Source organism: Myotis myotis, unplaced genomic scaffold (assembly GCF_014108235.1).
Source record: "Myotis myotis isolate mMyoMyo1 unplaced genomic scaffold, mMyoMyo1.p scaffold_m19_p_5, whole genome shotgun sequence".
In the NCBI taxonomy this organism is placed as follows: domain Eukaryota; kingdom Metazoa; phylum Chordata; class Mammalia; order Chiroptera; family Vespertilionidae; genus Myotis; species Myotis myotis.
In genome coordinates, this window is record NW_023416357.1 from 48444949 (window position 1) to 48470842 (window position 25894).

Genomic DNA, 25894 nt, shown 5'->3' on the forward strand with positions numbered 1-25894 from the left:
AATTTTTTATTAAACGTAGATGAAAAAGGGGGGGCTCAAAACATTTGGTAACCTTTTTTTAAATATTAGAAATTGAATTGGGAAAGAAATTTAAACTTTACTATCCCATCTTCTAGTTATTTTACCATGTCCTCTTTCTAAAGATGTGTTACATACCTTGATATTTCAGTATGTTTTGCATGTCTCACCGAGCTGTATGAATAGAACATTTTATTATTGCATTTTTAGATACTTTTTCTATATTCGGTATTTCCAAATACTAGTGTCCAAAATACCACTGATATTTCCAATTTTCATTACTTTGGTGGCTCTCTTCTGGTTACTCTCTGCTATTTCTTTTAAAAAATTGATTTCAGAGAAGAAGGGAGAGGGAGAGATAGAAACATCAATGATGAGAGAAAATCATTGATTGGCTGCCTTCTGCATGCCCCACACTAAGGATCAATCCTGCAACCCAGGCATATGCCCAGACTGGGAATCATACTGTGACCTCCTGGTTCATAGGTCAACTCTCAACTACTGAGCCATACAGGCTTGACCTCTCTTCTATTCCTAAAAGCTGTAATAATTGATCTTAATTTGCTCTACTATAAAGATGTTCTCTAAACATTGACAAAGTTCAGGTTCATTGAAATAGCCTACAAATTAAAGAAATAATTGAGTAAAGCAATGGTATATAGAGCTTTCTAGAAACATGTACTCCAAAGTGAAATATTTAGATTTATTTTTGATAGATGTAAAATTTCTCTCTCTCCAGAGCACTAGATGGGTTAAACATTTTTAAAGGTAGCTACAATTTAATTTGAATATTCGGGTAAATATTTTAAAATCTAATGTTATATTTCAAACACGTATATAACCCAGATACCCTTATACATGTCTACTTATATCATTGTCTAATGTTGAAGATTAAAATGCTTGTCATCAAATTAGTCATCACATTATCCACTGGTTTAGCAGGCAGCCCTCCTTTCATAAAATACGTCAAGTAAATTCTGCTTTAGGTATTTCAAGTGTAACAGCTTACCTATTCAAAAATATTTTTGGCTAATTAATGTACCCTTCTTTGTACACTTAACATTAATTTAGAAAATCTACAGAAACACAAGTTTTTCAGAATTAAACTTTTTTAAATCATTGTTTTACTTTATTGGGGTACAAACATATTGCAGTACTGTGAGCTTAAAAATGGCAATCTCAAAAAGGAAAGAATATTGAATTAACAAATTGATGATTGGAAATTAAACTGTACTACAGTATATTTCTTTGAACTGTTGTTATTTCTTGTAGGATTGGATGAAAGGTCTGCAGGCATTTTGCAATTTACGGAAAAGTAGTCCAGGGACATCTAATAAACGCTTGCGTCAGGTGAAACTTAATTTTCTTTGATTTGTGACTGTCACATTTTGTTTTATCACTTTGTTCTTTATTTTTATTACATTATGAACTATTTGGGGCAGTATTTGAGATACTTTATAGAGTTCTTAAGAGAAATTAATTTTGTCAGGCAATTTAAAGCTCCCACTTGCTTCAGTAGCAGGAGAAATAGTTATTTCCTTACGAAAGAGAATTTTCTTTATATACCTGCTGGGCATATAATGGCATCTTTTAAATACATTATCAAGGGTGTTTTTTTCCCCTCCACTCAAAATAAAAATACCAAACCAACAGTAACAGAAACTATTCTGTTGGGCACTTTTATTTTCTTTTTTCCTTAAAAATGCCTATTTCAAAAATGTGGAACTAAAAGTACTTATTGAAAAAATCATCTTCCTTGAATTACTAATCCCAATAATTTTTCATTTTATAGAATTTATTTTTGAAATGTCATTTCATAACTCTTAGATAGTATCCTATACTATCTTACTTGAAACATTAACATGTCCTGTATGTTCATTCATAGAGAGTTAGGCTAGGCTCTTTCTTTCAAAGTGTATAAAGTCAACTTTATATCCTCCGTTTCTTTTGCCTTTTTTTTTTTTTCTTTACAGTTATTCCTAGATAATTGGTTAAATATCAAGAAATTTTAACATTCTTGATTTTCGGGGTGATTTTAGTACAGTGTTTATTGACCAAAGTTACTCTTGTTTTATTTGTAGGAATTTTCCAATAAGCTTGATGATTTGAACATATTGTTCTATTGGAAATGGATATTAATATTTAGATTACTATTTTATATCATCCCCTGTACCAACAGACTGACTCCACAAGGAAATTTATACACATAATCACTATGTGCTCTCAAAACATATGTTAACATTTTGTAAGCAATGGAAAAGCATGTTGAATTTTTACAGATTGTCTTGTGTAAAATTTTAGCCATGAAATTATCATTTATAGGTATAATATAATATGCTATAGCTAATATCTCTTGAAACCCTCATGTCAGGTACTCTACTATGTGCTTTACACATATTATTTTGAATCTTTACAGCAACTTGCAGTGTAAACTTTGTTTTAATTTTATGTCTGAGGAAGGTGAGGCTCAGATAAGCAACTTGCCTAATGCAGGTAATAGGTGGCAGGAGGGAAAAGAAGACCTGATACTAGAAGGTATCTGGTCTAAGTTTTGGCATCAAAACTAACAAATATCTATTCTTTTTTGGATCTGTTTCCTTTTCTGTAGAATGAAAAGGTAGAGTGTGTTTTAAAAATACTTTATAGCTGTGGAATTCTTTTTGAAATTAAATCTTTCAGATGAGCATTATGTAACAAATAGGATTTTGATTTGAGTTGTGACAGTTTACTTATGTTAATAAAGAATCCTTTTCCTTTTCTCTGAACCATGGTTTTATATTAAAAGGTATATTTCACTTTCTGCAAGAATATAATTAGAGGAATAACTTATAAAACAAAATTACAGTTATAGTAATTGCTTTAGAAACTTAATGCATAATATTTGAAATCTGGTGTAACAATTTTTTTGCTTTCTTTAGGTCAGCAGCCTTGTTTTACATATTGAAGAAGCCCATAAACTCCCAATAAAACATTTTACTAATCCATATTGCAACATCTACCTGGACACTGTTCAGGTAGCAAAAACTCATGCAAGGGAAGGCCAAAACCCTGTATGGTCAGAAGAGTTTGTCTTTGAGTAAGTCTTGTTTTATCATTACATTAGATCATTTTCTTTTATCATACTGCATTTTCATTCCTTACTTTTTCTTTCCTTTATTATGTATGTATGTTTGTATGTATGTATATATGTATGTATGTATGTATTTTTGTCTCTGCATCTAAACTGTCAGAATAGGGCACCAAGTCCAGTCATTTTGATAGTACTTCCCCACACACACTTTTTTTTTTTAGTAATGTGCTATGTCCTGTTTTCCACCTAGTAATTAATATGAATTAGCATTAGTGACAAGTCCTAAACCATTTACTAACATACAAATATAAAATGTTACGAAGGTTTCCAGGATTTACCTGAGGAGGTTATAAAGATGTTAGAGAAAGTGTAATTTACTGGTCTATATTCCCATATACCAAGCAATAAAACATTTTGAATCTAGTTGTAAATCTAACATATTCAGGTTGTTGAGTAGCAAACTAGGAGCCTTATTGGATACTAGAAATAAATGAATTAAATAGCTTAATGCCAGGACATTTTGTTAATTCTATTTCTTTTTGCTCTTTTAGTGATCTTCCTCCTGACATCAACAGATTTGAAATAACTCTTAGTAATAAAACAAAGAAAAGCAAAGATCCTGATATCTGTAAGTTGATACAGAAATTTCTTTCTAAACTAAAAGACAAACATGTTTTGTGTACTTTTAAAATCCATAATGTACTATAATAGAAAATGGAAATTAAAAATAGAAGTACAAGTAGTATAATTTGAGGTAGTTTTTTTGTACTTCTAAAAATAATTGATATGACTAAATTATACATACTCTAAACTGAAGCCTTTAAGATTAAATTTCATATCTATTCACCCTCCCCTTCCTAATGAGTAGGAAGAACAAGAAAACAGTGAAAGTGGTCATCTTTCTGTTGTTCTTCCCCTATCCCTTTTTACCCTTTTTAGGTTTTTCCTTTTCTACTTTGCAAGTAAGTGGGAAAAAGCACTCTATTTAAAAAACTTTTTTCTATAAACACGAGTGTACTATTCGTTCACATTTTCCCTGCCTGTTGCTGAAACAGGTGGCAGTGGGATTTAGCAATTCACATATCTGTGAATTAGGTTAATACCTTCTTAAAAGTCATGTTTAGAGAAAGAAGTGCTTTGTATTAACAGATAGGTCCAAGCCTGAATCTTTCTCTATAAAATGTTTACTTTATTTCCCTAATCATGCCTGTATCCTAAATCATTGCCTATAACAGAGTTTGACACATAGTAGACATTCAAGAAATGAATGAAGTAAATATTAAATGAAGTAAACTTCTTTAATAAAAGCATTTAACACTGTAGAGAAGGCAAAATATCAGAATAATTTACGTGTATGACTAATTTATAGTGTCATCTTTTCAGATAGTAATCATTTGATGTTTTTCTATCCAAGTATTTATGCGCTGCCAATTGAGCCGGTTACAGAAAGGGCATGCCACAGATGAATGGTTTTTGCTCAGCTCCCATATACCATTAAAAGGTATTGAACCAGGATCCCTGCGTGTCCGGGCACGATATTCTATGGAAAAAATCATGCCAGAAGAAGAATACAGTGAATTTAAAGAGGTAATCAGTTATTTACCAGTCTACTTATTTTTTACAGCATTAACAGAAATATTTAACATTTAATAAAAGATCCATTAAGTGTAATAATTCCATAGCTTAGTGTCACACTAACAGACAAAAGAGGGTTGAACACCCTTTGGTAGTATGAGGTTAGTCTCAGGAAACAAAAATATGTAGGCTACAAACTTATTCTTTTTTAAATAAATTTTTTCAATACAACATATTTGTAAATACCTTGTCTAATAAAGAGGGAATTTGCTAATTGAACCTCATGCCGTTGCAAACATGGCGGCATCCACAGCCAATAAGGAGGGAATATGCTAATTGACTATCCTGCTCTCAAAGACGGTGGTGCCCACAGCCAATAAGAAGGGAATATGCTAATTGACTGCCATGCCCTCAAGGATGGTGGCACCCAGTCCTCTCAGCCCCCCAGCCGCCTGCGGTTTGCACTGCTAGCAGTGGCAGCAGCAGAGGTGTGATGGTGTCGCCTTCCCCTGATGGCCGGGTCGCCTCCCGCCCCTGAGGGCTCCCAGACTGTGAGAGGGGGCAGGCCGGGCTGAGGGACACCCTCCTCCCACCCCCCCAGTGCATGAATTTTCATATACTGGGCCTCTAGTAAGAATGTAAAAGAACATATTTTGTTAATCTCACTGCGAATGCTTAATGCTGTACTTTCAACAATCTTTCTTGATGTCATTTTTAGCTTATACTGCAAAAGGACCTTCATGTAGTCTATGCTTTATCACATGTGTGTGGACAGGATCGAACACTACTGGCTAGCATCCTACTGAGGATTTTCCTTCATGAAAAACTTGAATCATTGTTGCTATGTACACTAAATGACAGAGAAATAAGCATGGAAGGTACAGTATGGATGTGTTAATGTGATACTTTTAAAAATTTGGTCAGCAATTAGATTTTAAATAGCAAATACATGTGGATTCTATGTTAGAATATATTAAACAGTTTAATCATCTTGCAAAATAAATTATTTTTTCCTTTATTAAAAATTAGTTAGAATGCCAGTTCTGATTCTTGTGCTGGCTAGTATGGGTGGTGGTTATTTTAATACAAGTTTCTGTCATGACGAATTAGTAGCAGAAGACATAAGAAAGTGTCTTCTGTGTGCAGATCAATGACTTCTAGTCCTTTATTAAGAACAGTGTGATATACATACTATGTTCTTTTACTTTTTACTTACTAATTTATTGCACAGAAATTGGTGCCAGCTGAATTTCATTTCTAAATTCTACAGATAAGTAGTTCCTGGGCACTATAGCTAGGCACACAGTGCTTTGTAACAGCTTACAAATATGTCGGAATAATCACTTCCAGCCAGCGCTTTGACTCAGTGACAGTGTTTGCCTCTAGGCTCCCCCAAATAAACTGTAAAATCTAAAACTATTTACTTTTAATCATAGAAAATGTAATATACAGATGTGTCAGGAAAGATCAAGTGGTGATATGTATTTTACACTGGCAATTTTTGTGTTTTTTAGAATTTTATTTAAATCACTATTGGCCCATTGCATTAATTTCATGCACATCAAAAGGGAATTATTTAGCCCTAACCAGTTTGACTCAGTATATAGAGTGTCGGCCTGCGGACTGAAGGGTCCCAGGTTCGATTCTGGTCAAGGGCATGTACTTTGGTTGTGGGCACATCCCCAGTAGGGGGTGTGCAGGAGTCAGTTGATCGATGTTTCTCTCTCATTGATGTTTCTAACTCTCTATCCCTCTCCCTTCCTCTCTGTAAAAAGTCAATAAAATAAATTTTTTTAAAAAGGAATTAGAGGAAATATTTTAATACTGCTATTTGCCCTTTCTCTATAATAGAAGTGTCAGAGATTAAAGAAAATTAGTAAAATGTATATCAAAATCTCCCCTTGTCAGAGTCTGGGGCGCACTGCAGGACCCAGAGTCAAGTCCCCGTCCACCCATGCGCACCTCAAAATTGCACAAGACCCAGATTGGGCTGGCCCCACCCCTGTCAAGCCCCGCAGGGTTGGGGGAGGAGCCTCAGGTCCCCTGGCCTGGCGCAAGGGTGCAATGAACATTTGCATATTAGCTTTTTATTATATAGGATTAGTAGCCATGTTTTAGGCTCATGCATTAATTTATTTGGGGGTTTTATGTTAACTAGTCTAAACCTTTTTTTTTTTTTTGGTATGAACATGATAGTAGTAATCCCTTCTCCTGTTTATAATCTAATGCAATAATAGATATAGTAGGTCCTCAGGTTACATCGGAGATCCGTTCCTATGGCACAGCATAACGCGATTTTCGCCTTAAGTTGGAACCCACCTACATAAGCACCTACGTCACTCACATGGAGCACATACACAGCAGTAATGAAGTGAAACAACAGTAAAAAAAGTTTAAAAGAAAGATAACAATTCCTGACCTTTACTTGTGGTAAATAAATAATGAAAAACATAAAGCACATATGTACATACATCGAAATGATGGGACTTTTTTTTTTTTTTTTTTAATGGGAGAGAGAGAGTTAGAAACATCGATGAGAGAGAAACATCGATCAGCCGCCTCCTGCACATCTCCTACTGGGGATGTGCTCACAACCCAGGTACATGCCCTTGACTGGAATCGAACCTAGGACCTTTCAGTCTGCAGGCCGACGCTCTATCCACTGAGCCAAACCGGTTTCAGCGGGATTTTTTTTTTTTTATAAACTAATGGGAAATGGCGATGTAACCACGAAACAACATATGTCGAGTCTGATGTAACCTGAAGACTGTCTGTATTAGCTTTTTGAAGACTTAAGTCTATAGAATATAGGATGTCATTATAATCAGTACTTTAATGCTGGATGGAAATAAGCATACTTAAATGGTTAAAATCGTTGAAGTAAAAATGAATTTATTTAATTTCTAGTCGGTTCACAGTAGTACAGTTATTTACAGATAACCTTTTAATATATTTATGTAGATGAAGCCACTACCTTATTTCGAGCCACAACACTTGCAAGCACCTTGATGGAGCAGTATATGAAAGCCACTGCTACACAATTTGTCCATCATGCTTTGAAAGACTCCATTTTAAAGATAATGGAAAGCAAGCAATCTTGTGAGGTATGACAAACAGCATATTTTAATAGGTAATACTTTATAGTTAACTAGAGGCCTGGTGCATGAATTCATGCACAAGTGGGGTCCGTTGGCCTGGCCTATGGGATTGGGCCAAAACCAGCTCTCTGACATCCCCCGAGAGGTCCCAGATTGAGAGAGGGCACATGCCAGGTCAGGGGACCCTACCGGTGCACGATTGGGGCCGGGGAGGGACATGGAAGGTTGGCCAGCCGGGGAGGGTCATGGGAGGGCTCCAAGGTGTGTCCAGCCGTCTCGCTCAGTCCTGATTGGCCAGACCCCAGCAGCAAGCTAACCTACCAGTCAGAGCGTCTGCCCCCTAGTGGTCAGTGCACATCATAGTGACTGGTCAACTGTCTGCCCCCTGGTGGTCAGTGCACATTATAGTGAGCAGTTGAGTGCCTTAGCATATCATTAGCATATTACACTTTGATTGGTTGAACGGACGACTGGACACTTAGCATATTAGGCTTTTATTATATAGGAAGGATTACAGTTTAAGGGAACTACATTAGCTTTCTAAAATTATCAGAGCAGTTATACCTGTTGTACTACTACTTTTGGAAAATGTTACCTAAAACAGTTTTTTTTTTTCTTAAAGATGGCTTTACTTGGGGATTAAAACCTCATATTGCACCAGGAATTCATGAAAGTACTTTATTATTTCTCCTACTATACTGATAAATATATGCTACTTTCAGAAGTTGGGAGTAACAGAATCTTAAGTTTCTGTTGTATAACCTAGTTAAATTCTATGTAGCTCATCACAACATTTAGATTTGTCCTTAAGGCATTTTTGGGGGGTGTGGGGTAATATGATATAATCTTCACAAAAGAAAAAAAAAGGCTGCAGTGTAAATTCCTAGTAAATCATTGAAGAGAAAGAGTGGTATCTCACTTATGGCTATTCTCTCATTTTATTCTGAAGGTAGAGCAACTACAGAAGATACTAAATATATTTTTAACTCTAATAAAATAAATTGCTTTTGACAATGTACACTGAGAACATGTTAATTCTGCATTAAGTTGTCAATTTTTACTAATTAGAGAATTAGTGTTGAAAACTTGAGGTAACACCACAGATGGTCTAACTAGTAAGGATATAGGAATTCAGCAAGTCTGCAGAGTGTCCGGTTGCTGGATCCAGGCTGGGGAATTTAGACATCTCTAGAGAAATGTACTCCAGTCTAGATCAGGACACTTACATTTCAGGGAAAAGTTTTGAGAAAGGTTCATGATTCTGCCCCAGGCATTTGGTATTTTCTAGTGATAAATAAGTCTTATCCCATTCAGAAAAGCCATTTTTTCCCTCAAATAAATAGAATTAAGACAGACATTACAATAACAGTATGGTGATCTTTCTTCCCATTTAAATACTCCTAGTATATTTGTGACTATTTGGCCACTAAAACTGTGTTTTTTTTTTGTTTTTTATTTTTTGTCTTTTAGCTTAGAATACTGTATTTAAAATAAAGTCTAACCCAATTTTATGTGAATGTAAAGATCTATGGTAAAATCTGATAAAATGAACAGAAGAGAACTTTAATACTGGCATTGATTCCAAAGCAACTGAAAGTTGTTGAATAATCATAGCTTGCTCTTCAATTCAGTACAGTTGAACCTGGAACAATCTGGAGGGGGGAGGGTTAAGGGTGCTCTCCAACTCCCACTCCTGCATGGTCAAAAACCCACATAAAATTCATGACTCCCTCAAAACTTAGTTTTCCTTCTGTACTGCTGGGGGATTGGTTCCAGGACCCCCATGTATATAAAAATCTGTGGATGTGCAAGTTTATTCTATGAAAATCACAGATCAGTGCTACAGTTGGCCCTTTGCATTCATCCTCCCAACCACAGATAAAAAAGTAAAGGTATTTATTGAAAAAGTCCTCGTATAAATGGACCGGTACAGTTGAAACCGATGTTGTTCAAGGGTCAACTGTAATTGGAAATTAATGGTAACAAACCCAAGGAGCTTCATAGCGTATACTACTTTAAAATTCCCACTTATATTCCCCCCCTCACCTGCCGAAAGTCTAATACAGATGGAAAAAATAGAGAACCTTGAAAAGAACTGTTTGATTACTTTGATTCATTTGTGTTTACCATTGCCAAGATGCATTTATATTGATTTATTCCTTCTCTTAGTTAAGTCCATCAAAATTAGAAAAAAATGAAGATGTGAACACTAATTTAGCACACCTATTGAACATACTTTCAGAGCTTGTGGAGAAAATATTCATGGCTTCAGAAATACTTCCACCGTAAGTGGTGAATTTTAATTTGACAAGAAATTGTGTCTGCATTTTGAAAAATTTGTATTTCTAAAATGTAAGCTTTTCCACTGTGCTGATGTTAGGATACTTTGAAAGAGGGGTTTTAATTTTTACAAAATGAATTGTGTTTAAGAAGACTGACTTGAAGAAGCATGTGAAATATTTATGTTAAGTAAAACAAATCATGTTTTTATACAAGCTCATGTCTGATTTATATAGTGACTTGGGGAATGAATAGAGGTATAGTCTTAGATTTGAGGAAATGATAAAAGACATATCTCTATCCAGTCTGCGTAATGGCTTCCAGTGTTAGTTAACTCAATCAGGTAGAAGTTGTTAAAGTCAACAACTCCCCAAAACCTGAACTCATTAGTTCCTCTGCATCCTTATCCCAATTCTTTTTTCATAAATTATTATAATCTAAATATGGTAAGATTTCTTCCAAAGCAAATGTAAAAAAATTGGTTAAATGATTAATGATGAAAACTTGATTCTCTCATTACTTTGGGAAAAGGTCAGTTGCATTAAAATGTTATGTATTTGGTAAATTAAACTTTGGGTATATTGAAATCAGTATTTTCACTTGCTTTCTGTATTGAGATGATTGTGTTATTTTGGCAGGACACTGAGATATATTTATGGGTGTTTACAGAAATCTGTTCAGCACAAGTGGCCTACAAATACCACCATGAGAACAAGAGTTGTTAGGTAAGGCTAAGCAGTTCATTTATTACATCACTGTATATGGTACACACTGAGAGTCAAGAGGATAACTGAAAATTTGAAGACTATTTGAAGACTCAGAGTACACAGTGTACAATTCAAAACCTTTTCTTTTTATTCTGAACCCTGTTGAATATGTTCTGAGTTCAGATGGCTCCTAAACTAACTTTCAGTGTTGTTGGGGTGTTTTGGGGTTTTTTTGAAAGTTACTATGATTACCGAGATAACTTTTGCATTTTCTAAAAACCCAAACATTCATTTATAGTCAGTTAACTATTGGAGATTTTTATTTTATAGAATGAGGTTAAAAGTCAAATAATCAACAAAATCTGTAGCTAACTTTATAGTACTCTTTATACACACACACACACACCCACATATACATACTTCCCTATAGACAAAGGGAGGAAGAAAGGAAGGAAAGAAAAACAGAGATTAACTTGGTGCTAAGAAGAGCAATAATTGAGCCATTTTGATATTAATTGGTTTGTAACACAGTTTGTGACCGTGGGCTAATCGCCAATCAGAGCCTCTAGTTCTGAAGTTTTGTTGGTATACTCATTGTGCAGCAATTAGGAGAAATTGCAAAGTTAGTGGCTAAGACAGAACTAAAGACTAAACTTCTAAGACACAATCTAATATTGTATTTAAAAAATATATGTATTTTTTACTGATTTCAGAGAGGAAAGGAGGAGAGAGAGAGAGAGACACATCAATGATGAAAGAGTAATTGACCGGCTACCTCCTGCATGCCTTTCTGGGGATTGAGCCCACAACCCAGGCATGTGCCCTGACCAGGAATGGAACTGTGAGACCTGATTCATAGGTTAATGCTCAACCACTTAGCCACACAGGCTGGGCCCCAATTTAATATTCTGAGCACTATTGCAGGCTTTTGTAAAGCACACCCCAATCCATTCAAACCAATTGGAAACTTAGTGATAAAGCATCAGAGAATATAGTAGTCTAATAATGATAGAATTTACTATTTAGAATATATTTTGCCAGTCATGTTCTGCCCCTTAAAAATATTACCCAACCACTAAAAAAAACCATAACATACAATTAGTTTTGAAAGTGTGTGTTAATCTGGCCCCCAACCTAAATTTTTTAGAGGCTTCTAGTCTTTTTAGGTAAAAATCTTAGAATCATATGACCAAAATATTTAAAAATTATAGATTCTGTATTTCTTGGCTTTAGTAGTGATTGAGAATAAAAAAGAATCACAAGCGTATTCTGCACAATTATATGTGTGATGTAAATTAACACTTCTGTAAACTCTAAGTTTCAAACAAGTGTATGTGTTAAGCAGGCACAGCAGGAAATTCTGCTGTGGACTGTTTGCTACTGCTGGGTATTTTAAGGGGCATTTATACCCAAGGTGATGATTTTTGCTCCTAATTAGCTTTTAAATGTATGTGTAGGTACTTAGTATCCCTCTTAAAACAGAAAGTAGATTTGCACATTGAAACTCTTTTATGGTTTGATGTTGCCTCTAACACTTAAGTATCAAAATATGTTCAGGTAGAATCTGTACAAGAGTCTTCATAAATACAAAATAAACCCAAATTTAAAGACTTAATCATTGTTAGCGTATATTCTAATTGCAACTGCATATTCACTTTCTAAGAGTCCAAAATTAATGAAGTGTCAGATTTTGGAAGGTAAATGCTGAGAATAGAGATGGTACTGATGATTTTAGCCTCTAAAAGGAATTTTATCAACTATCCTATATAATAAAAGGCTAATATGCAAATCAACCAGTGGAACGACCAGTCGCTATGACGCGCACTGACCACCAGGGGGCAGACGCTCAATGTAGGAGCTGCCCCCTGGTGGTCAGTGTGCCCCCACAGGGGAAGTGCTTCTCAGCCAGAAGCTGGGCTCACAGCTGACAAGCACAGCGGCGGTGGCGGGAGCCTCTCCCGCTTCCCTGGCAGTCATATATCCCCCGAGGGCTCCCAGACTGCGAGAGGGCACAGGCCAGGCTAAGGGACACACACACACACACACACACACACACCACCACCACCACCACCACCACCACCACACCCTCCCCCAACCCAGGTGTACAGATTTTGTGCACCAGGCATCTAGTTTTGTTAATAATGCTTGTCTTTATAAGAGGCAAATAAGAGGTCAACTGTTTGTGTGTATTCCTCTTAAAAGGAAATTAGAGAAAAATTGTCTACATGAAAACATATACTCTATCGGTAACTGAAGGTGGCAGGTTAGGAAAAAGCTAAATAGCTTGCAGTCTTACATAATATATTGTTCTCTAAGAGAGTAAGATTAACAGGTAAAAATCATATATGACAATGTTGTTAAGCCATGTTCTTTAACATTACTTTTTGGTTTTTATTATTTTGTAATTTGAGAACATATTTAACTTGAGAAAACTCATCTTTTTCTTTATGGCCATAAAAGCTTTTCAGCATCCTATTATATATTTTTTAATTTGTCAAGGAGTCACCTATTCCCTAGTAAAATGGATTCTTATTTTCATATCACTTATCAACAGAATCAATAGAATGAACTTGACTTATGTCAGACTTTACTGGGTTGTTCTGTTTAAAATACAGAAAGAAAATTGAGAGAATGTAAGTTTTAAGACCTTTCAGAACTATGTATCCATATAAAGGTTTATTTGTGCTCCTGTAATTTTTCCAGAAATTCTTAGTGTTTTTAAGGACACTGCTTTCTCAAATTAAATTTAAAATGTACTACTAGCTTGGAATAAATAAATAGTAGCCAAGATACTAAGTACTATAAATATAATTTAAATCTGCCCAACATAAACCTAAAATTCCAAAATTGGGAAAAGTGAGTATGTTTAAGGATATATATTTTTGGTTTTTTAAAATATACTTTATTGATTTTTTACAGAGAGGAAGGGAGAGGGATAGAGTTAGAAACATCGATGAGAGAGAAACATTGATCAGCTGCACACTCCTTGCTGAGGATGTGCCCGCAACCAGGGTACATGCCCCTGACCAGAATCGAACCTGGGACCCTTCAGTCCGCAGGCCGACGCTCTATCCACTGAGCCAAACCGGTTAGGGAAGGATATATATGTGCTTAAAGTAAGACACTGTTAGCTATTTTCTTAAAGCTCTGTTTGTGGTTCCCTATATTAGTTCAAAGTTCATGGTTCTATGAGTATTAAAGATTTTTATTTTTTTAATGTAGTTTTCTAAAAATATAAAATTATTTCCTCCCATTCAGTGGTTTTGTTTTTCTTCGACTTATCTGTCCTGCCATCCTGAATCCACGGATGTTTAACATCATCTCAGGTAATCAATTTTTGATACATTTTTAAATTAAAAAATTAGAATAAAACTTCATTCTATTATTGAGGTTACATGGTTTCTCTTTACCTTTTCTTGCCATTTTGCTTCTTTCACCCTTCTCATCTAATGAAGCCAGAGGTGGCATGATTAGATACATACTCCTTTTTTTCCCATTTCTACTTGTGTCTCAAACTCTTATTACAATGCCTTTTTCCTATCTGCATCTCGTCCTTTTCATGCTGGGGAGAAGAGCTTTCTGTGTGCTATAGTTGCAGTAGTGCTCTGTGAATACTTAAAGTGGCTCTTTAGAGATTTTCCATTAGGAATTTCTTATCACCAGTTATATAATGTTTATCAGCCGTTTTTTAATTTCAGTAAACCAGATACAATTTTGCTTATTACCTGTATGTCCACTATGTAATGACTTGCAGATGTTGTACGTGATATTTGTGACTCAATGTAATAATGAGCCATTATTAGAATAAGGAGTCTGAACCATTTTTATCTTAATGATTTAAAGCTTAAAGTTGTATTAAAAATATTTAGGATTATCTTAATTTTTACCTTTCTAGCCACCCAATTTCTGTTATTGTCTTCTGTCATTACTAAAATGGTTAAATCTATGGTCTATTAAAATTTAAGGGTTTAGAATTCTTTTGGAGAGATTTACTTATCTGAATGTTGGCCTCTGAACCACTAGGCAATACTATCTATAGTTTATAGCTTGAGATACAAAGAGTAAAATCTAGTAAAATCAGGCATTCATACTCCCTATAGGCTTTTACTATTAAATTTTAGTAATTACCTTGTTTCAGGGCTTGCGTTTAATAGGTACTTTTCATTTACATCCTACTATGTATATTCTATAAAGAATTGTTTCCTGACTAATCTTTAACATATTTTAACAGTTTATGAAATTGCATGTTTTTCTCTTAAAAACAGAGCAGGGGTTATCCCAGACTGAGCTTTACAGTGAATTATTTGGTCAGTTGGGGGTTGGAGCTGAGAACTGCTCAGAGTGCAAATTGCTAACCTGAGTGGGTTGAAATTAGCTTTGTGAATTGTCACGGAGGTTGTATGGAGTGATAGGTTTTATGTTTGTTTTAAGAAAATAAAGCTTTGAGGTATTCTGAAACATTCATTAGTTGGGAATTGCTGAGTTGCAAAACTAGAAGCACTGAGAAGTGCTTCAACATTTTCCCCTTTTACTCGTTTTTTTTGAATTGTAGAGGTCACATATTTTCAAAAAAAGTATGAGTTCTGAATGGGAGAACATTAGTATTTTAACAGGAAAGAAATATTAATGTCCTAAATTTATAATGGTCTTACCTGGAAGTACTTTTGGAGTTGGTCTCATTAGCTCTGCCTAATTCTCTTACAGATTCCCCATCTCCTATTGCTGCAAGAACACTGATATTAGTGGCTAAGTCTGTACAGAACTTAGCTAATCTTGTGGAATTTGGAGCCAAGGTAAAAACATTTTTTGTTCTTTAAAATATTCATGAATGAAATTTGAATATTCATGAATAAAATCATAAAATATAGCTTAAATGTACAATAATATGTACAATAATGGGTAGTTCATAGAGAATTTATATTTTTGTTGTTACGTTATTTTAAAAAATGTTTTGTTTAGATTTTACATTGTATATAATGGAATTTTTAAGACCACTATTCTAGCCATTATAGAAAACAATATCTTCAATTTTCAGTATAGAAAACTGTATCTTCAGTCAGTCAGCATATGTTAAATGCTTGCCAACCCATCTTTAAAAATTTATTTCACAATAAACATTCACTATAAATTTTAAAACTTGGATGAACTTTTAAAAAACGCATGTGAGATCCCATGACTGAAGACTGTTAATATTAATATCACCTGATGTCGTCATAATGTAACAAACTTGCTGTACCTGGAAATATTTAACTTTTATAGTGCTTAATGATTATTTAGTATGCCACCATGTAGGTAGATGTTAAATAGTTCTCTAATAGCTATTTAGATGGCTTCCAATTTGGCACTATCATAAATATTGCTGTAACAAGTGTCTATGTCTTCCCTTCCAAACCATCTAGTTATCTTAAACTAACTTTGGAATAAAATTATAAGACTTTTTGCTCCCCACAGCCTAGATGAAAAATAAGCATAATGATACTTTGGTGTTTCATTACTCATACAGAAATTGAATGATTTTTCATGTTTATTTCTTGGAATTAATGAGGTCTTTATCTCATCTCCTTATTGAACTTAAACTGATTTTAAAAGTGCTTGTGTTAATACTCACCTCCTATAATACAACATAGCACATAAGATTTTAGTATGAAGAGCAGTTTGTATGTCTGGCTTAGTTCTTGGATTTATCGAAGTCATACATATTTTCCTATTATAGTCCTTAGCACACTGTATTTTAATTCCCTACATTTTCGGCTAGATTCTACCCTCAGGGTTGAACCCATCTTTGTCTTGGTGCTTGACAAATAATATTTTCTTAGTAGTTATTTTTGAATGAATTACATATGAGCAGTTTGTATCTGCTAGGCTATGTGTTCTGATTTGTTCTCATTCCAGAATTTATTTTTTCATTTAAAAATTCCAGTTCACTAGTATAGCTGTTTGCTTATATCAGAATGAAAATATTGTCACTGTGAACATGTATTGCTACTGATACAGACACATAAGAATTCTTACTACATGTATGTTTTGTTATGTAGATCAGACTGTTTGTTTTTAATACATATAAAGTGAGCTTTTTGTTTATATTTTTAGGAACCCTATATGGAAGGTGTCAATCCTTTCATCAAAAGTAACAAACATCGTATGATCATGTTTTTAGATGAACTTGGGGTATGTATATAACTTTTTAAGTACTTTGAGACCTATAGTTAATAGAGCTGAGAGTAAACTCATTTTAGCAACAAACTTTTTTTTTTTTTTAATATATTTTATTGATTTTTTTTACAGGGAGGAAGGGAAAGGGATAGAGAGCTAGAAACATCGACGAGAGAGAAACATCGACCAGCTGCCTCCTGCACACCCCCCACTGGGGATGTGCCCACAACCAAGGTACATGCCCTTGACTGGAATCGAACCTGGGACCCCCGAGTCTGCAGGCCGACGCTCTATCCACTGAGCCAAACCAGTCAGGGCAGCAACAAACTTTTAAAGAGATTTTCTATCCAGAACTAAAAAAACTGCATACTTTTGTTTACCTTCTTAAACAAAATATTTTGACTATAGTTTTAACCATTCTTAGACTAAATGATTTATACCAAGCATACATTATTGGAGCTTTTGGATTTGTGTCATTTTCTAGTTTTCCTTCATTATTCTATTAGCTGTTTCACCTTACTATTGTGACATTCTTTTGCTACTTTCAAGTAAATGGACTGGAGAATGAATATTCTTATGGCTTTCTAGGAATAACATACATGGATTTGGAGTTATACTTCAGTTAGTACGACTACCTATACCTTAGTTGGGCCTTTATAAGTAAAATAGTGATTATGAAATTAAGAATGGGAGTTTTAAAGAAAATAATTTCTAAGACCCTGGATTTCTTATTCTTAGTACAATTTAATTATAAATTTTCAGATATTGATTCAATTTAAAATCAAATAAATGTATTTGCTATTCAGTTCATATATATAGAAACCAAAAAGGGAACATATATATGTGAATTTAGACATGGTATTAGGGAATGCTACAGTAGGAAAGTGAGATGCTCATGTTCTGCCTTAATGCATTCAAATTCAGTTAATAACAGAAAAACAACAACTATACCACTATGCAGTCAAACCTATCAGGACTGCTTGTGGGCCCCTAGTTTGCAATTTCAGGTATAAAAAAAATACTGTAGAAATATGGATCTATGCTGTAAATAATTTCTTTTGAAACAAAGTGGGGCAAATAATTGTGTTCATCATGTTTTCATATGTGACCTCCTGGGAAGTTTTGAAGATAGAAATACTTCTAGTTTCTAAGAAATCTAGTTGGTCAGTGGTTGAAAACTGTTTATCCAATATTTAAGGCTAGCTCATTTTATCTTAAGCCACATTTCTAGGTTTTCAGATTCATGGTTGGAACTCCATTTTCCATAATCATAATTATCTACAGTTCAGCTTTCTCTACCACTTTCCTAGTAATGCCACATGTGTAGTCTAGCCTATCAAATTTTCAAGACTCACCTCAAATCTCTCCTTCAGGAAGACTTTGCTGAGCCCTAAAAAACTGAAATTTCTTTTGCTTCCTAAGTATATTCTGCATGTCTGTGATATAAAATTCTATATTGCTATGATCAGTTTAGTTTTGTCATATCAACTAGACTGTAAGCTCTCTCAGGGCAAATACTAGTGTCTTTCATTACTGAGTCATTTAATGAATAAGAATGAATTATATTCTAATTATTTCTTTATACTAAACAGTGTTTTGCAGTATTTAGGAAATGTACAGCAAATATTGTCACCATTCTGGAGCCCATGTCATATTTTATTCTGAGGCTGAGGCTCAAAATATCAGTATTTAGTGTTAATAAAGTAGTACTATCAATGTCCTATAGTGACTGTTACTTTACGAACCTTGTCTGAAGTACCATAATTAACACTGATCATATTCACACATTAGCAAGTGTTTTGGGAATAATCCATAGATAATTAACTATAGGCTTGACACATTCTTCTCACATATGTTGATAAATTTAGACAAACTATGATATCTTAATAATGAGATTCAGTCTGAAAGGAATTTTAAGTTAGGTTGCATTTAATCCATATTAGCAACCAATACAGACAATACTTACATTTTTTGGCATGTGTTCCACATTTAAAAACAAAACCAAACAAACGTCTATAAAGTTCATGAAACCCATTTATTTAGAATAGCAATAATAATGCACAGTGTTCAGCCATGCTGTGGAAGAAAATGGTTTTGATGTGAATACCAAGATCACAAAATCTGTTTAGCGGAATTAGCACTGAATATTTCATTCCAGTAAGTCTTTAGGATTTTAACAGAAATTTAAAAGGATATTATGTGTTAATTCTATTATAATCAATTAGGATCTTTTCAGAAGAAATTTTAAGATTCATATTTCTAAATGCAGTTTTATGATTTCCTTAAAGAATGTACCTGAACTTCCGGACACTACAGAGCATTCTAGGACTGACCTCTCCCGTGATTTAGCAGCATTGCATGAGATTTGTGTGGCCCATTCAGATGAACTGAGAACGCTCAGTAATGAGCGTGGTGCACAGCAGGTAGGTTTTTGCCAGTCTTCATTAACAGTTACGTTCTCTGAGAGGTAATAAGTAGCTGAGTTATGGTCAACATTTTTATCAGTTATATTTACATTTTAAAGAATGAACCATAATCCCAGGAAGGCTCTCAGCAGACAGCAATAATAGGCTCAGAGTATGTATTTTTGATATTGCAAAATGTCAAATTTTGCTGTTTTATATAAATTGTTACCTCTGCAGAAAAAATGATACACTTCAGTGGCGTGTGTGAAAATGGGAAATGAGCTAATAAGTCAGCAGTGATGTGGCTTTGTCTCTCACACACCGTACATGTGCAAGTGATTCACAAACAGAATTATTCAGAAAGTTTGATAAAAATATTTCAAGCTCCAGATCCAGAAATTCTAGATGTGACATTGGAAGCTGCGATTTCTAATAAGCTCTTCCAGATTAGGTCACTACATTGGCCAACCATTTGTCAGGGACCTTATAGGACAAAGGACGGAGTTTTCTTCAATCTGAGATTCTAAAATCAAAGTTTAAGATAATAATCTGGCTCATTAAGGTTCTAATCACTTTAGAAACTTGGGTAGAGTATGTACCATGGGCCTACTAATAGGCCCATGGCATGCATAATTTTCTCCTTGCTATACTGGGGCTAGGTTTATTATTACTTAAATCTTTATTGGAGGATTTGGCCCAATTAAAACTTTGTAAGACAGGTAAAGGTGATATTTGTTTTAATTTTAAGCCAAATGTAATCATGATTCTTTAAAGTAATCACTATGCTACAAGCTCATTGCCCTTATGTGATCTTATTGGGCTTAAGATGTATCATTCAGAAATCTGTGTTCTGGACTAAGATGTGAGAATGCCAAACACATGAATGAATTTATAGTCACTTTAGTGTACAAAAGTCTAACTTAAAAAATATTATGACTAAATCTACTCCAAAATTTTCACAAGTTTATGATTTTAATAGATTATGGCTTTTTTTCAAATCTAGGTTTCCATACCTGAAATTTCTGACCAAGCTTTCATTCATTTACTAATTATTTTCATACCATTTTTCTTTGTCTAGCATGTACTGAAAAAGCTTCTGGCTATAACAGAACTGCTTCAACAAAAACAAAACCAGTATACAAAAACCAATGATGTCAGGTAGCAGCCTTCACCCAAGTGTCTGCATGGATTCAGCATGCCAACATGGTAATTCACATCAGTATGTCTCCTTTGCTCTTGCCAAAAAATAGCACACCTTTCCACATTCCAGTGATGTGTGAGCTATGCAAACAAAACCCTAGATTCTGCTGGTGGATAATTGTACCAGCAGCTTTGTAAGCTATCTGTGCAGGATATTTGCACTTTTTCCACATATGGAATCAATCTTTACCAACCTCTGAGCCTTGGTGTACAGATCACCTTTCATACAACATATGACTGTACTTTGAGAATATATTTTCAATACATCCAATTGCCAAAGTTTTGCTGTCTCTTGGGAAAAGAACTATGAAATCAACTGACAAGAAAAAGCATTCTCTGTCAACAAGTGAGTACAACTGGATTGCATACTGTTCTTACTGTAACTTCTTCCTGATTAGGAATATGACCGTTTGACTGTTATTTGTTACAGTTTCCAGAATTTGCCATTATAATAGGAACAACCTTTGCTGTATACTTTTTTTTAAAATACTGTGCTACTTCTCTTGCTAGAACTGTTGAAAGAAAATATAGATGGAACTATTGCTCATCAGCTTTATTTTTTAAACATACCACTTATTTGTTCAAACTGTATTTAGATCTCATAATGCTTTTGTTAAATGTTTACAACAGTAAATAGTTTAAATTCAATAAATATTGGTCATTGTACTGATCGATGCATGTTACCCAAACATTTTAGACTACCAATTTCTTTTGTGTTAAAAAAACACCTAGAATGCTTTTTGTTGAAAGTATTCATTAATTCCAAATTGATTATGCAAACAACCTCATGAGTCACTTAACAGCTATCCATCTTTGAACTTCTGACTACTTGTTGTATCTGCTGGGTATTTAGTTTGTATAGTTTTATTTGCTTCTGTATGTGTATCTTTGTGAAGTATTCACAAGGGTTAAGTTAAAATAAAACCAAGGGATATTAACTAATTGATTACTTCTGTCTAAATACAGGTAAGCATTTAATTTAATTTTCTTCCTTGTTTAGAAACAGTTCAAATTTAGTATTAAAGCAAGGCCCAAAGAGAAGATAAACCTTCAGGTCATTTTTTTTTTGCTAATGGTCTCTTTAGAAGGATCATATTAATTCATTCACTCCTATAACTGTATAGGGGATAGGTATTAAGCAGCATATCAAAAGTGGATGAGACAGGAACCAAGGGAGATTATTAGGAAAATCATTTCCCACACTAAAGAAATTTTCTAAAGGCCTATATTCCAAGAGCAACATTTTATTATATCCCCCTGATTAAAATGTAGGAAAAAACAAAGTGTTAAGTATGAGGGTTTAAAAGATTTCTGTGGAGGCAGCTAGCCCTGGTATAGCTATAATCACAGTTGAATAATGACAGAAAACTCAGCTTACCCTGTACTATACCTTTTATTAATGTCAATTCAGTTCCACTTTTTCTCTGTATCATATTACTTTCCTTTCCCTCCCTCCTGCTTTTCAGCGGGATCACCACAGTAGTATCCAACTTGGTCTCCTTCCAAAAACCTAGTGCTAGGCAGTTTGGTTCCCTCCCAGTCTCTTAAGCTACAATAGGAAACTTGTTATTTACCTTTGCAGGCCTTGCAGTAACTAGCTGGTCAATGATGAAATAAAACCTCTAAAACTGGGTAGGAAAATCTGAAATAAATGTGGCCCTTGCTTTGATGCCAGTTTAGTGACCTAAAAGAGAAACAAGGTATTGGTGAACAGCTTCCAATTCTGGCTAGAGCCTAGCAGCTCTGGTACTTAACCTGGCCTGCAGGACTGTCAATTTAGGCTCCTCCACTTTTGTAAGTCACACTTCATGAATTTTATTCCTCTCATTCTAAAAATAAACCAAAAAAGCTCATACCTAAAATGAAAGGAATTAGTAAAGAGAATACATGTGCAGTAAATACTGTGTTCAAATACTAAGATGTAATTAAAATGGTACCTACACTCCTATAGAAAGCGCAGCCATGGATGCATTGACAATGAGGAAAGGTATGTATCCATAAAACAGATTCAGGGCAGTTGAGTTTCTCAGAATTCCTTCAACCGTTTTCCAGAAGAAATCTGGACAAATATACATAATTTGGTTCCAACTTAGAAACTGAATAGTAAGATTACAATTAATAATTAAACAAATACTATTAATAGCCAACATTTATTGAACACTTAGTATACAGAGGCATTATTTTCCTTTGGGGAAAAAATAGGCACAGAACTTTAGTAATTTACCCAAAGTGGAGGTAGCCATGATTCACACCAAAGTAATCTGGTGCTACAGTCTGTGCATTTATATCTACTTCTTTCTATTTAAAATAAATTTCTAGAATAATATACTTAATCTGAAAATTTTCTACTAACTGTAACACATTTATATGGTAATCTAACAGGTTAATTATAAAAATGAACATACAATTTGCTGCTACCCAACCTTTAGGTTTTTAATCTAGACAACTACTAAAGACTGCTTGTTTGATTTCTTTTTAAGAAAACCATTTGGAGATGTTTTCAGTTAACTAATTGAGGAAAAAAAATACCTGGTTCACTAGCTTTCATACATTCTGTAGTTAAGTGGTAACATACAAATAGCTAAGTACATCAGATGGCATTTGAGAAACCACATATAATGGTGCCTTTTTTCACAAGGGATGTTTGCTTATTTGCCTATGTTGTTTTAAACAAAATGCAATAAGTTACAGCTTTGGCTACTATAGGAAGACTAATTTGATTATTAGTCATGGGGGTAGGGGGGTCAGATTATCCAAACCAGGTGCTATTCTGGGTCCTTTGAACATATCTTATTTTACATCAAGCTACCCTGAAAGGAAAAACTTTCAAATAAATAAAGTTTACTGTACTTTGATGCTTTCACATTATTTCATTTTTAAAGAAACTTAAATGCCAGATATGCTTCATCCTTCTGTTGATTTGTTAGCATTGACAAATCAATTTCAAATGGTTAAAGAGAATCTACCAGGTCATCATCAGTCCATTCTTCCTAAGAAGGAAAGAAGATGAAATAAGGATAACATTATATTGAAGTATAACCAATATTGTTTACCTCCTTGCCTCCCTTTATGAAAATGTTTTTTAATATGCTGATTACAGAAGGTAGATAAATCAAGAATATTTATAGTTAGTTGTTTATAGGCATGGTCCCACAGACTACTCTGATTACAGGACAAAGGTTATAGTTCTGACCTTCTGCCTCTGATTATTCATTTATATCTAACTTGCCAGGTTACAATTTCTTTTTAAGGACGAGAGAAGAATCCTTCGAGACTAAAAATGTATAGCATGTATGTCTATATCCCTTTAATGACCATAGGAAGGATTCTTAAGCAAGTAACTATTATACTGCTTCAGAACACACTAATAAGTGAGAAAAATCTCTAATAATGGACCATGTACATGGAGGAGGATGCAAAAAAGTATGAATGCTTTCAATATTTTTTTTTTTTCCACACACACATACATATATAATGCTTGCACTCTGGAAGAATAAAATCTTAATAGTATGGTCATACCAGAATGCACAATAAGAATAATAGATACCTTTGGAGAACATACCTCCTCATGTTTGGATTTCTTTGAGACATAATCATCATCTTCATAGCCTTTCCTCTTCTTCCTGTAATTAGGCAACCATCAAGAAGCAATGTAATAAACGGCAACATAGTCTTTATTTTATAGTTATATGAAACACATTTTCTGAAAACAAAGCCTGGATACATGGAAAGAGATGAAGAATTATAAAGACAATATCTTTCAAATTAATCCTTAAATTCAATGTAATTCTAATTAAAACCCTAATAAAATTTTTCATGGAACTCATCAAGTCTAAATCTGAAAAAGAAGTAAGTGTGGGGACTGTATCACAGTTCTCATCAAAACATCATACATAAAAGCTATGATAACTAAAAGTGTGGTATTAGCAAATACTAAAACAGATTAAAATGGTTAGATAGGTAAAACAACTATATATAGGAATTTAATCTGTAATAATGCAAATTATGAAATATTTAAAAATGGCTGTTAAAACAGGTTATTTGAAAATATGAGATTTCTACCTCAGATCATTCACAATTCTAAACGTTTTTAACAATTGAAAAGGCAAACTAAGTTAAGAAAAGGTATTTAGATATAAAAGCATAACGCAAATGATAAATTTCCTTACATGTCACAAAGTGAAAGAAACAACAGAAGAAAAATAGGTGTATAATAGATAAGTATATAAAATATAAATCTACAAATCAAGAAAGTAACACCAGAAAATTGAGCAAGGGTTTTAAATAAGCAATATAGAAGAAATACAAATGACTGTTAAACATACAAATGTTAATGCCTCAGAGTAATAGGGGAAATGCAAATTAAAATACTAATTTTTTTTTCATCCAGACAAGGAAGAGTTAAAGATACTATTAAATGTTGTATTATATGTGTGAAAACATCGATAAAAAGAGAAAAACTTTATTTCATACACTAATACAGGAGAAAAGGCTGGCAAAAGTAAACACTGTAAGTTACCTCTGAGGACGAAACGGGGGTTTCGCTTTTGGTCAAAGAGAATTTTGGTTTACCTGTACTGATTGACTTTCATAATGATGATATAGCTATTACTTGTGTAATAAAAAAGATAAAAGAATTTTAAAGATGAAAACAAATATTTTATCCTAAAGTAGTGCTTACCAGTGTGCAATAAATACAGAAACTGAGCGTGTGTTTAGAAACTTTTATAGAAATTTGATAAATTATGACTATCGAATCTAATAAAATTTAAGCTTGTATGTTTTTTACTCATTTTTTAGTAATTTGTTATATTTTATAAACATATAGGTCTGTAATGAATTAAAAAAAACAACAGTCCTTTAGTTTGAGAAGCACCCTTCAAGTCCACATAGAAATGTAGAATCTGCTTAGCACAGTACAAAGTGGGTGGTAAATCTGAGTAAGATGTAAACTCTGGCAATTAGGAATTTTAGGTTATGGTCCGTTCAATTAACTAGCTAGAAGGGTAAGATTAATAAATTCTATTGTTTAATCCAGAGGTTGAAAAATTTTTTGTTGAAGGGACAGATAGATATATTACGCCTTGTAGGCTATAACCATCAGTTTCTGCCTCAAATACCCAATTCTTCTTCTATAGTGTGAAAACAGCCATAGATAGTATGAAAACTAAGCGTGTAGTTAGGTTCCAATAAAACTATTTCTAAAAACAGGTAGTGGGGCTGGATTTGGCCCATGGGCTATATAATATAGTTTGCCGAGCCATAGTTTAAGCCCATTTCAAATCTCTTATAAAAAGAAAATTACCAGTGCTGCAATTCAGTAATCCCCCCTATCTGTGGGGAGTGGGGGAAATTGTTCCAAGACCCCCAGTGGATGCCTGAAATTGC

The 25894-nt window shown here is 34.0% G+C and overlaps 2 protein-coding genes across 22 annotated transcripts in view; one reads left to right on the top strand and one right to left on the bottom strand.

Moving 5' to 3' along the window:
* Positions 1-21452, top strand: part of RASA1 (RAS p21 protein activator 1) — a 107825-nt gene extending 86373 nt beyond the window's left edge. For 2 of the 5 annotated variants that reach the window (XM_036307974.1, XM_036307978.1), the window contains 14 exons: positions 1291-1368; positions 2937-3094; positions 3640-3716; positions 4503-4675; positions 5382-5541; positions 7625-7767; positions 9931-10046; positions 10680-10766; positions 14007-14074; positions 15453-15541; positions 16839-16916; positions 17034-17135; positions 19190-19324; positions 20385-21452. In XM_036307974.1, coding sequence (XP_036163867.1) covers positions 1291-1368; positions 2937-3094; positions 3640-3716; positions 4503-4675; positions 5382-5541; positions 7625-7767; positions 9931-10046; positions 10680-10766; positions 14007-14074; positions 15453-15541; positions 16839-16916; positions 17034-17135; positions 19190-19324; positions 20385-20468 — 1548 coding nt within the window. In that variant the 3' untranslated portion in view covers positions 20469-21452. The remainder of the gene's footprint in view (positions 1-1290; positions 1369-2936; positions 3095-3639; positions 3717-4502; positions 4676-5381; positions 5542-7624; positions 7768-9930; positions 10047-10679; positions 10767-14006; positions 14075-15452; positions 15542-16838; positions 16917-17033; positions 17136-19189; positions 19325-20384) is intronic. The other 3 variants (XM_036307975.1, XM_036307976.1, XM_036307977.1) reach the window with 3 other exon arrangements.
* The window catches only part of CCNH (cyclin H), a 51100-nt gene continuing 29573 nt past the window's right edge, over positions 4368-25894 (bottom strand). For 6 of the 17 annotated variants that reach the window (XM_036307985.1, XM_036307980.1, XM_036307988.1 and 3 more), the window contains 3 exons: positions 24054-24129; positions 22081-22190; positions 4368-4628 (listed from right to left, as the gene is read on the bottom strand). In XM_036307985.1, the coding sequence (XP_036163878.1) occupies positions 22101-22190; positions 24054-24129 (166 nt within the window). In that variant the 3' untranslated portion in view covers positions 4368-4628; positions 22081-22100. Of the gene's footprint in view, positions 4629-18917; positions 19362-22080; positions 22336-22447; positions 22566-22637; positions 23497-24053; positions 24130-25894 lie in introns of those variants that run through there. The other 11 variants (XM_036307984.1, XM_036307983.1, XR_004967370.1 and 8 more) reach the window with 10 other exon arrangements.